Source organism: Carcharhinus amblyrhynchos, chromosome 4 (genome assembly GCF_965287045.1).
Source record: "Carcharhinus amblyrhynchos chromosome 4, sCarAmb.v2.hapA, whole genome shotgun sequence".
Lineage (NCBI taxonomy): Eukaryota > Metazoa > Chordata > Chondrichthyes > Carcharhiniformes > Carcharhinidae > Carcharhinus > Carcharhinus amblyrhynchos.
Window position 1 is genome coordinate 65948739 of NC_137327.1, and position 15028 is coordinate 65963766.

The 15028-nt window shown below is 49.1% G+C and overlaps 1 protein-coding gene across 2 annotated transcripts in view; it reads left to right on the forward strand.

The window, feature by feature from the left end:
• The first annotated feature begins 2959 nt into the window (after positions 1–2959).
• polr2c (RNA polymerase II subunit C) overlaps positions 2960–15028 on the forward strand; it is a 36821-nt gene continuing 24752 nt past the window's right edge. Inside the window, exons 1-4 of one of the 2 annotated variants that reach the window (XM_080187288.1) lie at positions 2960–3103; positions 3307–3356; positions 6562–6630; positions 10572–10624. In XM_080187288.1, coding sequence (XP_080043414.1) covers positions 3018–3103; positions 3307–3356; positions 6562–6630; positions 10572–10624 — 258 coding nt within the window. In that variant the 5' untranslated portion in view covers positions 2960–3017. Of the gene's footprint in view, positions 3139–3306; positions 3357–6561; positions 6631–10571; positions 10625–15028 lie in introns of both variants that reach the window. The other variant, XM_080187290.1, reaches the window with a different exon arrangement.

The following is a 15028-nucleotide window of genomic DNA, read 5'->3' on the forward strand; positions in this document are numbered from 1 at the left end:
TCTCTCTGAGGCAGATGGTCATTGTCTGACACTTGTGTGGCGCAAATATTACTTGCCTCTAATCAGCCGAAGTCTGGATCTTGTCCAGGCTTGCTGCATATGGACTTCAGTATCCCAGACATAGACTTCAGTATCCCAATCACAATGGTATTGAACATTGTGCAATAATCAGCAAACATCCCTACTTTTGACCTTAGATGGGAGGTCACTGATGAGGCAGCTAAAGATGCTTGGGTCTAGGACATTACCCTGAGGAACTCCTGTATATGCCCTGGAGCTGAGATGGTGTTCTCCAATCACAATCATCTTCCTTTGTGTCAGGTATGAGTCCAACCAGTGGAGGGTTTTCCCCTGATTCGCATTGATTCTAGTTTTGCTTGGACTCCTGGATGCCATACTCTGCTAAATGCTGTCTTGATGTCAAAGGCTGTCATTCTCATCTCTTTTTTGGCTTTCAGCTCTTTTGTTCATGTTTGTACGAAGGCTGTAATGAGGTCAGGAGCTGAGTGACCCTGGTAGAATCCAAACTGAGCATCTATGAGTATATTATTGCTGAGCATGTGTCACTTGATTGTGCTGCTTTGTTGATGATTGAGAATATACAGATGGGGCATTGATTAGCTGGGTTGGATTTGTCCTATTTATTGTATACAGGACTTGCCTGGACAATTTTCCGCATTGCTGTGTGGATGCCAGTGTTGTAACTGTAGTACGTGCTCCAGGACCTACTGCACCCTAGCCAAGCTGTTCCTGGAGCATGTGGACATATTGTGGTCATATTGTCAAGGTCCATAGTGTTTCCAAAAAAAAAAATCAACGTCACAAGAAGGCTTATATTAACACTGCAATGAAGGTACTGTGAAAATCTCCTAGTTGCCACATTCCAGCACCAGTATTCAGGTACACTTGAGGAAGAATTTACCATAGCCAATGCACGTCTTTCAGAGTGTGGGAGGAAACAGTAGCAGCCACAGGAAAACCCATGCAGTCTCTGCATGGACAGTGATCCAGGAATCTGACCCAGTTCCCTGATCCTGTGTGCAGTTTTGGGCGCCGCACCTGCGCAAAGATATTTTGGCCTTGGAGGGAGTGCAGAGGAGGTTTACTAGGCTGATACCAGAGTTGAGGGGGTTGAGCTATGAGGAGAGGCTGAATAAACTAGGCTTGTACTCGTTAGAGTTCAGAAGAATGAGGGGAGATCTCATTGAGACGTATAAGATGATGAATGGGATGGATAGGACAGAGGTGGAGAGACTCTTCCCGCTCAAAAAAGACAGTAGGACTAGGAGGCACAGCCTCAAGATAAAAGGGGGGCGGTTTAGAACGGAGTTGAGGAGGAACTTCTTCACTCAAAGGGTGGTGAATCTCTGGAATTCTCTGCCCGTTGAAGTGGTGGAGGCTGCCTCGCTAAATATTTTTAAGACGCGGGCTGATGGGTTTTTGATAAGAGAGGGGATTATGGGTTATAGGGAGAGGGCGGGAATGTGGAACTGAGCAGCGACAGATCAGCCATGATCTTATTGAATGGCGGGGCAGGCTCGAAGGGCTAGATGGCCTACTCCTGCTCCTATTTCTTATGTTCTTATCCTGTGAGGCAGCAATGCCAATCATAGAACATAAGAACATAAGAAATAGGAGCAGGAGTAGGCCATCTAGCCCTTCGAGCCTGCCCCGCCATTCAATAAGATCATGGCTGATCTGTCGTGGCTCAGTTCCACATTCCCGCCCTCTCCCCATAACCCTTAATCCCCTCACTTATCAAAAACCCATCAACCCACGTCTTAAAAATATTTAGCGACGCAGCCTCCACCACTTCAACGGGCAGAGAATTCCACAGATTCACCACCCTTTGAGTGAAGAAATTCTTCCTCAACTCCGTTCTAAACCGCCCCCCCTTTATCTTGAAGCTGTGCCCCCTAGTCCTACTATCCTGTCTGAGCCGGAAGAGTCTCTCCACCTCTATCCTATCCATTCCATTCATCATCTTATATGTCTCAATGAGATCTCTCCTCATTCTTCTAAACTCTAACGAGTACAAGCCTAATTTATTCAGCCTCTCCTCATAGTTCAACCCCCTCAACTCCAGTATCAGCCTAGTAAACCTCCTCTGCACTCCCTCCAAGGCCAAAATATCCTTGCGTAAGTGCGGCGACCAAAACTGCACACAGTACTCCAGCTGCAGTCTCACCAATGCCCTATACAGCTGCAGCAAGACTTCCCTACTTTTATATTCAATCCCCTTTGCTATGAAGGCCAGCATCCCATTCGCCTTCCTGACCACCTGCTGCACCTGCAGGCTGGGTTTTTGCGACTCATGCACAAGGACCCCGAGGTCCCTCTGCACCGTCGCCTGCTGCAGTTTTTCGCCACATAAGTAATAGTCCTTCCTACCATTATTCCTACCAAAGTGGACCACCTCGCACTTGCCAACATTAAATTCCATTTGCCAGTTCCTGGCCCATTCGCCCAGCCTATCTAGATCCTTCTGCAGACTCTCCACACCCTCCGCGCAATCACTGTGCCATCCTGCTCAATGAAGCCATGCAGCTCTGAGTCTGCACCATCTCCCCAACTGAGTGGCCTACTGAGGTCCTATCCCTGTAATTCCACGTATTTATCATGGCCAATCCACCTGGTCTGCACATCTTTGGACTGTGGGAAGAAACCGGAGCACAAAGTGGAAACCCACGCAGACACGGGGAAAACGTGCAAACTCCAGGCAGGCAGTGACCCAAGCCAGGAATTGAACCCGGGTCCCTTGCGCTGTCAGACAGCAGTGCTAACCGTGTCCACTCTGAGGTGCTCCATTTTTCTATTCACAAAGCCCCGGATAGAATGGCCTCATTACTTCAGATTTAAGCAATCTCTCAGCAAGCGGCAGACAATTTCCAACCGTGAGGCACCATGGGATACTGGAGGTGATATTTTCGCGGGGTTTGATGGGATACTGGATGTGTTTTCGCGGGGTTTGATGGGATTTTGGAGGTGAGGATTGGAGGAATCAAGCCGTCCTGAACATGCCGTACGCGAACCAGCCGACTGTGAGGATCACGGAACTTACCGACGAGAATGTGAAATTTATCGTGGAGAATACTGAGTTATCGTGAGTGTGGGCGGTAACAGGCCGGGTCAGTGAGGGTGAGTGAGTCCAGGCTAGTCAGTGGGGACGGATCGCTCTGGGGTCAGCGGAGGTGGCTGAGTGCAGATGGGTAATGGGGCCAGTTCAGTCTGAGCAGGGGGTGGGGTGGGAGGGGGTTGACTCAGCGCTCTCTCAGTTCCCTCACTGATCTCTGTTCTCGGTTTTAGGGTAGCCAACGCTTTACGCAGAGTGCTGATGGCAGAAGTGGCAACTTTGGGTAATTATAAATTTATGGCATCAGCTCCTCCCTGTCTCAGTCCCCCACCCCCTCACCCTGCCAGCATCTACCCCCTGCCACCATTCCTCGGTGCCACTCCCACCCACCAGCATTCCATGCCCCTCACCCCACCAACGTCAACCCCCCACCTGCCAGCGTTTCCTCACGCCGCCCAAGCACTGGCATTTCGCACCCCCCCACCCGTCCCCGCCAACCTGCTGACATTTCCCTCCACCCACATCGGCCAGCGTCTGCTCCCCCCACCCACACCCCTCCTCCCCCACCGGCGCCCTCACCCCCCCACCCTTCTGTCTGGCACCCGGCACCCCCCCCCCCCACCCTCGGCTCTCTCCGGCACCCGACCCCACCCGCGCCCGACCCACCCCTCCCTCCGCCCCCACCTCCCTCCCTCCGCCCCACCTCCCTCCCTCCCTTGCCCGACCCACCTCCCCCCCCTCCCCTCCCGTGCCTGACCCACCCCCCCCACCCCCCCCCCACCCCTGGTGCCTGACAACCACCCTCCCACCCCCCCACCTTCTGGCATCCCACCATTCTCTCCCATCCTCTACTCACTCCCTCCTGCACCCTCCTTCTCTCCATCCCTCCATCCCTACCTCCAGCGCTCTCCTCCCTCCCTCTGGAGAATCCCATCTCACCCTCCTTCACCCACCTGCCTCCACCCCTTCCTCTGGTTTCCCCTTCTTGCGACCCTCTGGCGCCCACCCCCAATGCCTCCCACTCTCCGGCACCCGCCCACGTTCCCTCCCTCTCCCCGGCGCCCGCCCCCACTCCTTCCCTCGCCCCGGCGCCCGCCCCCGCTCCTTCCCTCCCTCTTCCCCCCCCCACCCACACTGGCGCCAGCTCCTCCCCCCCTCCTCCTCCCCTCCCCTTCTCCCCCTCCTCCTCCCCCCTCCTCCCCCTCCTCCTCCCCCCCCTCCTCCCCCCTCCTCCTCCTCCTCCCCCCTCCTCCTCCTTCCTCCCCCATTCCCTCCCTCCCCCTCTCCCCCATTCCCTCCCTCCCCCTCCCTCCCCCATTCCCTCCCTCCCCCCCTCCCTCCCCCATTCCCTCCCTCCCCCATTCCCTCCCTCCCCCCCTCCCTCCCCCATTCCCTCCCTCCCCCCTCCCTCCCCCCCTCCCCCATTCCCTCCCTCCCCCCCTCCTTTCCCCCCGGCACCAGCCCCCATTCCCTCCCCCCCCCCTTCGCCCCGGCGCCTGCGCCCACTCCCCCCCCCCCCCCCCCCCCTGTCTCCCTCCCTCCCTCCCTCTGGTGACCCCCTCTCTCCATCCCCACCCCTGGTGCCCTTTCTCTTCAGCGCCTCCTCTTGTTCACTGCCTACGGTACCTCACTCTCCCCTCCCCCCTCCCTCCCTCCCTCCCTCCCTCCCTTCCTTCCTCCCTCCCTCCCTCCCTTCCTTCCTCCCTCCCTCCGGTGCTTCCTCCCCCCTCTGGCATCACCCTTCTGCCCCCCTCCAATGCCCCCCCCCCTCCCCCCCCCGTTGCTCCCCACTGACACCCCAACCCAACACCCTACTCCATGCTCCTGCCCCCCCCCCCCCGTCCGCCCTCTAGCCTCTTCGCCCCCTTCCCATTGCTGTCACTTCCTGTATCCCTGTCTCCATCTGGATCTATCGGGTCTTTAAAAACATAGAAAGTATGAGTCGGCATTTTGGCCCTTTGTGTCTTCTCCAGCATTCAGTATGATCATTGCAGAGTCCCTATCTTAGGATCATACTCCCGCACTGAGTTTAGAAATGTATGTTTCCTTGAATACACTCAGTGATTTGACTTCCTCAACTTTGTGTGGTAAAAGATTTCCCAGGTTCACCATCCTCTGAGTGAACAACTTTCTCCTCATTTCTGTCCTAAATGTCCTACCCCATATCCTGTGACTGTCTATTTGTTTTAGACCATTCAACCAGAGGAAACAACATCCTTACATTCTGTCTGTCCAGCCAGAATTTTACATGTTTTAGTCATATCCTGTCTCATTCCTCCAAATCCTAATGAATATAGGCTTGGTCCATCCAATCTTTCCTCATATGACAATCCTGCCACCCCAGGAATGAGAGTGGTGAACATTTGCTGCACTCTCTCTATTGTAAGTATGTCTTTTCTTTGACAAAGGGAGCAAAACTACACAATACTCCAAATGTGGTCACAACAGTGCCCTTTAATAAGACACCCTTGCTGCCGTACTCGAGTTCCCTTGCACTGTACCTCAACATTTGTTTTCCTAACTGCTTGTTGTGCCGACATGCTTGCTTTCAGTGACAGGTGTATTAGGACATACATTTCACAATCCATCACAATTGAAATAATGTGGAGAGGGTATAGAGCTAACGTTTCAAGTCAGAATGACCCTTTGTCAGAGAGCAAGGTCATCCTGTCGAAGGGTCATCCTGACTTGAAACGTTACCTTTATTGCCTCTCTACAGATGCTATCAGATCCACTGAGATTTTTCAGTGTTTTCTGTTTTGTTCAGGTTCAAACAATTGCAGTATTTAGCTTTTAGAATTTAAATCATACTCTTCAGCAGAAGTGGATAACTTCACGTTTATCCGTATTGTACTATACCTGTCTTGTATTTGCCCACTCACTCAAATTGTTTGAAATTTCCTAAAAGTCTCTTAACATCCTCTTCAGCACTCACATTTCTACCAAGTTTTGTGTCATCAGCAAACATGGAAATATTACACTTGGTTTCCTCATACAAATCATTGATGTATATTGTGATGAGCTGGAGCCCAAGCACTGATCCTTGTGGGACCCCACTAGTCACTATCTGTCACTTTGAAAAGGATCCACTTATTTCCCCCTTGTTTCCTGTCGGCTAACTGATTCTCAACCTATGCCAATACATTACTTTAATCCTGTGTATTTTGATTTTGCACATTGCACACGGACTTCATAAGTAGGATTTTATCAAAAGCTTTCTGAAAATCAAAATACACCGCATCCACTGTATTCATCCTTATCTTTCTTACTAATAATCATGCCTTCAGATAACTCCAGTAGGTTTGCCAAATGTGATTTCTCTTTCCATGCTGACTTTGTCTAATCCTGTTGATATTTTCTAAGTTTCTGTTATCATAGCCTTTATAATAGACCCTAGCGTTTTCCCTACTACTGATGTTAGGCTAACTCTGTATCTATTACTGACAGATGTATGTGTGGCTATTTGATGATCTTGTTTTATGTTGCAGCAATTGACTGGGTTCAAATTGATGCCAATTCCTCAGTACTCCATGATGAATTTATTGCACACCGCATTGGTGAGTGTAACCAAGTTATTTCATGTCTCTCCATAAGTGGGGTAGCATAAAGGGGGTGTTGGATTTGGTTCTTTTTGTGGGATGTGAGCGTCTCTGGCTAGACCAGCATTTATTGTCCTTGAGAAGGTAGTGGGGAGCTGCCTTCTTGGGCTGCTGCAATTGCTGAGGTGTGGATATGCACCCACAGTGCAATTGGGAAGGGAGTCCCAGGATTTTGACCCAACGACGGTGAAAGAACGGCCGATGTATTTCCAAGTCAAGATGGTATGGGGCTAATTAGATGTCGAGGCATTTGGATATTTTTGGGCGACACTCTGGAGAGCGTCTTATTCGAGTTTTATTGTCACTCGTCGACAGTGTGTCGTGCACTTCTGAAAGGAATCAAGAGAGTGTCATCCACCAGATGTTACCACGGCCCTTAGGCAAAAGGCAGAAACAGGGAGTGATCTCGAATACGATACGGTCACAACCACCATAATTGCAAACAAGCAGACTGAAGCAGACCACTGAGAATTGAGCCGGGAAGGTTAGTTATTGCTTGCTTGTCCGGAGACATTTACCCATAAGTCATCGTTTGGCGTTACAAAGCAATGTTTATTAAGTAAAACCACAACAGTACAACAAGCAACAGAACAATTCTGACAACGCAACAGTAACATGATACGCGCTCGCACAACCCGGGAGCAGTACCGATCGCTGTCTAGCCATGCCTGACCCCTCAGGGCATGGAAGACTGTCATATTCGGTCGTCTGAGAGGTTCCCACGATCCTACTCCTTCACATCATCATCTGGATTGTGATCACCACGAACGTAAAGGGGCACCAACGACCATTCATTTCATCACACCAGGTACGGTAACACGATTTCCCTCGAAGCCGATTGTCTGGGCTGACGGTCTCAGTAAGGCTTCTGCTGCCTTGATAGGATGTGGATCGCGCCTTTCAATGGTTGAATGCACATCAACTATTCCCGGGACAGGTTGAGACCTGTCTGGACAAAGTTTCTTTAAAATACCGGGTTTACAGGCACAGGAGCATGTTGGCAGTTCTCGGCTAGTTGACTTCCTTGCAAACCAAATCTGCCAGACTGAGGCTTGCATACTCTACGGGACCTCGGCCAGGCTCGCTTCACTGCGGTCTAGAACATCAAGATAACCAAAGTTAAGCAATTTCAGCCACACACTACTCCAACAATGTGTCCTGCTGGCAGTTGGGTGGTAGTGGTCGTAGGGAGGCATGAATTGCACCCGCTACTTGTTCCTCGGCCATCGGGGAGGCGCAACTCACTGTGTTCTAGAAGCGAGAAAATTCACACAGCTACTGTAACCATGGCTCTCCTGCCATTTACCTGCGTTTCATTGAATTTCTTCACTTTGAAAGGTTATTTCAAGGTGGAGGTGTCCCCTTGTAACTGCAGCTCCTGTCTTTCTATGTGGTAGTGGTTGTAGGTTTGGAAGCTGCTACCTAAGGAATCTTAGTGAGTTCCTGCAGTACTTGCAGATGGTACACACAGCTGCTGCTGTTCGTCAGTGGTGGAGGGAATGAATGGGATGCCATTCACGCAAGCTGTTTTGTTCTGGATGATGCTTTTGTAGATGGTGGACAGGCTTGGGGGGTCTGGGCTGAGATACTGCAGAATACCTAGCCTTTGACTTGCTCTTGGAGCCGCAGTATTTACAGCTATCTACGGCTAGTCCAGTTCAGTTTCGCATCAATGGTAACCCTGCGGGATGTGGATAGTGAGGGATTCAGCGATGGTAATGCCATTGAATATCAAGGGCCAATGGTTAGATTCTGTCTTTTTGGAGGTGTATAGTAATCGTTAGTTAGACTTTATTTTCTCCCTTACTCCATTATAACTTATTATTCTCTACTCTAGTGCTATTTCCCTCTTTCCCAATTTCTCCTCTAATGTTTCCCCCTTGTTCCCACACATCAGCTAATTCAGTTTAAACTCTCCCCACGAGAACAAAACACCCCACAGTGAACTCAGTCCCAGCTCTGTCCTGGTGTAACCCATCCAGGTTGTATAGGTTCCATTCCCCCAGAGCCTGTCCCAGAAATCTGAAACCCTTCTTCCTGCACCATCTTTGCAGCCACACATTCATCTGCCTTATCCTCCTATTTCTGAACTTACTTGCAAGTGACACTGGGAGTAATCTGGAGATTGCCACATTAGAGGTCCTTGTTGTTAATTTTCTACAGAGCTCCCTAAATTCTGCCTGAAGGACCCATCACTCTTTCTGCCCATGTCAGTTGATGCCAATGTGAAGCACAACTGCTGGTTGTTCACCAGGGCGCTGTGCAGCTGATAGATAACATGACCATGATTGACCGTGACACTGGTGAGGCAACACACTATCCTGGAGTCACTTCTTCAGCTGCAAAAACAGCAGTCTATTCCTCTAACTATCAAACTCTTCATCACTATCTTTCAGTCTGTTATCTGACTGCACACTTTTACGTCTTCGTGATGTTTATTTTAGTATAACAAACAAAATGACAGGAGCCGAGTCAAATTCACTTAAACAAAACTTTGCTTTATTCAATACTTTAGGGACCAAAATTCATGAATTCACAACAGTTGTAATGTTTTAACTCATTTCACTAACTCTCTGACTCTAAGCTTTTAACTGAAAATGAATATTCCCGTGTTTTGAAGGAATTGACCCAGTCTGCTCTCCAACGTTAATCTTCTCTTGTGATCCTTTGCCTTGTCTGAAGATGTTCTTCAGCACACATTTGTGATGGTGGATCTTGATTTGATGCTGGAGACAAAGACTCAAACACATCTCTTTATCCTAAACTTCTCCCGTTCTTGTTGAAAGCTCTCTGGCTCTTAGCTGATGATATCATCAGAAACCAAATCACAATATTCGATTATAGCCAATGGAGTTACTCATAAACAACTCCATTTATATTAGCAACTATATTTATACCAAGGTTCGTTTAACTTACTTAGCCTCACTGTATATGGTAACCATGGCTCCAACATTGCCCAAGGAACTATCAACTGATGTTGTAGAGGTTAAATGAGGCACCCAGCAAGAGATGGTGCAGACTAAGGTAGGAATCTCACTAGTGGTCAAACACAACAGAACCTAAGCAACTATCCTTATTTGGTTAACACAGGAAGTTTCAGGTCACAGCTCACAAGACAGGTCATGACTTGCTGCAACCTTCCTGATCCTCATCGGTATTTAATTATAACTTGACCAAAATTCCTAGTATGCTTGACTCTTGTTGTTACTGTTGCTTGTCACTGTTATTGCTTTTGTTGTTGGCCATCTGGCCACAGGTCTTTTTCATGGACTCTATACAGTGGAGCCATCTGTGGCCATGGACATTCAATCATCAGGTGAACCATCACTTCCAAGAATGGAATACTAATTGGGGAGTGGGTTGCACTTGGGCAACTCTTGGACTACCTGCTTCTTTTTACGGAAGTGCCTGGTAGTTATTCGTTCCCTCTCTGGAAGTGATGGTTGATCTGGTAACTGAGAGTCAGTGCAGACTTGATGGGTTGAATGGTCTCCTTCTCCACTGTAGGAGTTTAATGGTTCTAGAGTTTACCAATATTCCAGGAGAGGGGGAATGGGTAACTACCAGACACTTCCGTAGAAAAGAAGTAGGTAGTCCAAGTCTTTTTGTTAAATCTATTCCACACTCCCATCACTCCGCCTTCAGGCGTGGTATCCGGAATTGCCCCCAATAACTTTGGGTGTGGTTTAAAAGGGACCTTGTATAACTAAAGCAGATATAAAGTATCTCTAGATATAATTGCCAGTGCTCAATTGGCTTTTTAAAGCATTTTCTCTATCTATGACATTTTAATGATCTCACACCTCAAACCTCAGTGTATTTTTGGCATTTCATTGTTTCAGCAATTTGAAAATAGTAGCTATGTATATTTCAGTGAACTGATTTTTCTTAATTTATAGGATTAATTCCTCTAACAAGTGATGACATTGTGGATAAGATGCAGTATTCAAGGGTACGTGAACATTGCAGTGAGACACTGGACTGCGTGTATAGTAGATTGGTGAAGTGACAAGAGGCTGTGCATTAGGTGAACAACAAAAGTGTTGCTGATAAGCGGGAGAACATGCCGACCTGATAGAATGTGTGTGTCGGTCCTTCTGTGTGCGTGCGTGAGTGTGTCGGTCCTTCTGCGTGCGTGCGTGAGTGTGTCGGTCCTTCTGCGTGCGTGAGTGTGTCAGTCCTTCTGCGTGCGTGCGTGAGTGTGTCGGTCCTTCTGCGTGCGTGCGTGAGTGTGTCAGTCCTTCTGCGTGCGTGCGTGAGTGTGTCGGTCCTTCTGCGTGCGTGCGTGTGTGTGTCGGTCCTTCTGCGTGCGTGAGTGTGTGTGTCGGTCCTTCTGCGTGCGTGAGTGTGTCGGTCCTTCTGCGTGCGTGCGTGAGTGTGTCGGTCCTTCTGCGTGCGTGCGTGAGTGTGTCGGTCCTTCTGCGTGCGTGCGTGAGTGTGTCGGTCCTTCTGCGTGCGTGAGTGTGTCGGTCCTTCTGCGTGCGTGCGTGAGTGTGTCGGTCCTTCTGCGTGCGTGAGTGTGTCGGTCCTTCTGCGCGCGTGCGTGAGTGTGTCGGTCCTTCTGCGTGCGTGCGTGAGTGTGTCGGTCCTTCTGCGTGCGTGCGTGAGTGTGTCGGTCCTTCTGCGTGCGTGCGTGAGTGTGTCGGTCCTTCTGCGTGCGTGAGTGTGTCGGTCCTTCTGCGTGCGTGTGTGTGTCGGTCCTTCTGCGTGCGTGCGTGAGTGTGTCGGTCCTTCTGCGTGCGTGCGTGAGTGTGTCGGTCCTTCTGCGTGCGTGCGTGAGTGTGTCGGTCCTTCTGCGTGCGTGCGTGAGTGTGTCGGTCCTTCTGCGTGCGTGCGTGAGTGTGTCGGTCCTTCTGCGTGCGTGCGTGAGTGTGTCGGTCCTTCTGCGTGCGTGAGTGTGTCGGTCCTTCTGCGTGCGTGCGTGAGTGTGTCGGTCCTTCTGCGTGCGTGAGTGTGTCGGTCCTTCTGCGTGTGTGCGTGCGTGTGCGTCGTCTTTTCTGTGTGTGTGCATGTGTAGATCCTCATATGAGTGTGTCGCCCCACACGCGTGTGTGCGCGTGCGTGCGCACATGTGTTGGCCCTCGTGGGTGCGTGTATGTGTGTGTCGGTCCTTGTGCATGTGTATGAGTGTTGGTTAGACTTACCTTCATCCACCAGTACCTTAAAGCTTACTGAATAGTAGTCACTGTTCCAGACCTGCTCCTCTACTGAAACACCGACCATTTGGCCAGGCTCATTCCCCAATACCAGTTTCCCCATATCAGGTCCAGTATAGTCCCTTTTCCAGTTGGACTATCGATACACTGTTTCAAGAAGCCCTCCTTACAAACTCTGCCCATCCACGCCCTTGCACTGAGTCCCAGTCAGTAGAGGGGAAGTTAAAATCACGACGACCCTGTCACTTCTACACCTTGCCAAAATCTGTCAGCATATTTTTCTCTATCTCCCGCTGGCTGTTGGGAGGCCTTTAGTAAACCCCTAACATTGTGACTAGACACTTCCTATGAGCTCTACTGATATTGCCTGACTGTATGAGCCCTCCAAGGTGTCCTCCTGCAGTACAGCTGTGATGTTCTCCTTAAAACAGAAAGAAATCCCACAACACCAGCTTAAAGTTCAACACGTTTTTGTAGCAAAAGCCGCAAGCTTTCGGAACAGGCTGTCCCTTCGTCTGGTGACTGGGAGTTCTGACCACAAAACAGGGCACAAAGAATACAAACTCAATTTACGTGCATAATGATTGGAATGTGAGTCTTTTACACTGTAAAGACCCCAGTCCAATGCTGGCATCTCCACATCATATTCTCCTTAACAAGTAATGAAATTCCCCCACCCCTCTTGCATCCCCCTCTATTTTGCCTGAAACATCTATATCCTGGAACATTAAGCTACTTATCCGGTACTTCCCTTAACCAAGTTTCTGTTATGGCAACAACATCATAATTCCAAGTGATCCCCAGCATCTCAGATGCCAGATTCCAGCCAATTTGATTCACTGCACATGATATCAAGAAACGGTTGGAGGCACTAGATACTGTAAAGGCAATGGGCTCTCTCAGCATTCTGTCAATAGTATTGAAGACTTGTGCTCTAGAATTTACTACTCCCCTAGCCAAGCTCTTCCAATACAGTTACCACACTGGTATCTACTCAACCATGTGGAAAATTGCCCAGGCGTGTCCTGTCCACAAAAAACGGACAAATCCAACCTGGCCAATTAGTGTCCAGTCTAATCTTGATCATCAGTAAAGTGATGGAAGGGGTCATCAACAGTGCTATCAAGCAGCACTTGCTCAGTGATGCCCAGATTGGGTTTCGCCAGGGTTAGTCAGCTCCTGACCTCATTACAGCCTTAGTTCAAACATGGACAAAAGAGCTGAATTCCAGAGGTGAGGTGAGAGTGACAGCCCTTGACATCAAGGCTGCATTCAACCGAGTATGGCATCAAGGAGCCCTAGCGAAACTGGAATCAGGGGACAAACTCTCCGCTGATTGGAGCCATACCTGGTACATAGGAAGATGCTTGTAGTTGCGGAGGGTCAGTCATCTCAGCTCCAGGACATCTCTGCAAATGTCCCTCAGGGTATTGTCCTAGGCCCAACAATCTTTAGCTGCTTCATCAATGATCTTCCCTCCATCATAAGGTCAGAAGTGGAGATGTTCACCAATCATTGCACTATGTTCAGCACCATTCATGACTCCTCAGACACTGAAATAGTCCATATTCAAATGCAACAAGACCTGGACAATATCCAGCTTGGATAGACAAGTGGCAAGTAACATTCACATCACACAAATGCCAGGCAATGACTATCACCAATAAGAGATACTCTAACCACTACGCCTTGACATTAATGGTGTAAGTATCACTGAATCCCTGCTGTCAACATCCTTGGGGTTACCATTGACCAGAAACTCAATTGGACTCACCACATAAACACAGCAGGTCAGAGACTAGGAATACTTCAGCGAGTACTCACCTCCTGACTCCCCAAAGTCTATCCACTATCTGCATGGTGCAAATTAGGAGTGTGATGGAATACTCCCCACTTGCCTGGATGGGTGCAGCTCCAACAACACTCAAGAAGCTTGACACCATCCAGGACAAAGCAGCCCACTTGATTGGCACCACATCCACAAACATCTGCTCTCTCCACCACCAGTGCTCAGTAGTATCCTCCACAAAAGACCCAAAGACCGCATCTTCCAAACCCACTACCACTTCCATCTCAAAAGACAAGGGTAGTAGATAATTGGGAACACCACCACCTCCAAATTCTCTTCCAAGCCACTCACTGTCCTGACTTGCAGATGTATCACCACTCCTTCACAGTCATTGGGTCAAACTTCTGGAATTCACTCCCTAACAGCATTGTGAGTCAATCCACAGAACATGGACTGCAGCGATTCAAGAAGGCAGCTCACCATCATTTTCTGAAGGGCAACTAGGGATAGGCAATAAATGCTGGCCAAGCAGCAATGCCCATGTCCCATGAATAAATTTTTTAGGAGTAATAATCCAAGCTCTAAGTTCATCTGCCTTACCTTTTACACTTCTCGCATTGAAACAAATGCACTTCAGGCCACTAGACCCTTTTTGATCAGCAACCACACCCTGTGCGCTCTTCCTCTGAGTCTTACTGTCTCTACTCTCTGTTTCTCCTTCAATAATTCACCTTTGCTTTGGTTCCCAAACCCCCTTGCCAAACTAGTTTAAACCCTCCTGTGTGACACTAGCAAAACTACGTGTGTGTGTGTGTATGTGTGTGTGATCACTGTGTTTAAAGAAAGCATTTGTCAAGGCTGGGAATACACGAAGCATGGAATGCAAGGAAAGTAGAAAGAAATTTAAAGGAGTAAGGAGAACTAAAAGGGGTCACAAAAAATCATTGGCCAGCAGGATTAAGGAAAATCCCAAGGCTTTTTATAAATATTTACAGAGCAAGAGGTTAGCCAGGAAGAGGGTTGGCCTATTCAAGGACAGGGGAGGGAATCTAGGCATGGAGCCAGAAAAAATGGGCAAGGTATTAAAGAGTACTTTGTGTCAGTATTCGCCAAAGAGAAGGACCTGGTGGATGATGAATCTGGGAAAGGATGTGTAGATAGTTTGAGTCATGTTGAGATCAAAAAGGAGGAGGTACTGGGGCTGTTGAGAAACATTATTGTAGACAAGTCCTCAGGACCAGATGGGATATATCCCAAAGTACTGAGAGAGGCAATGAGGAAATTGATGGGTCCTTGAGAGAAATCTTTGTGTCCTCACTGGCTACAGGGGAGTTCATGATGTGGAGTTGCTGACGTTGGACTGGGGTAAGCACAGTAAGAAGTCTCACGACACCAGGTTAAAGTCCAGCAA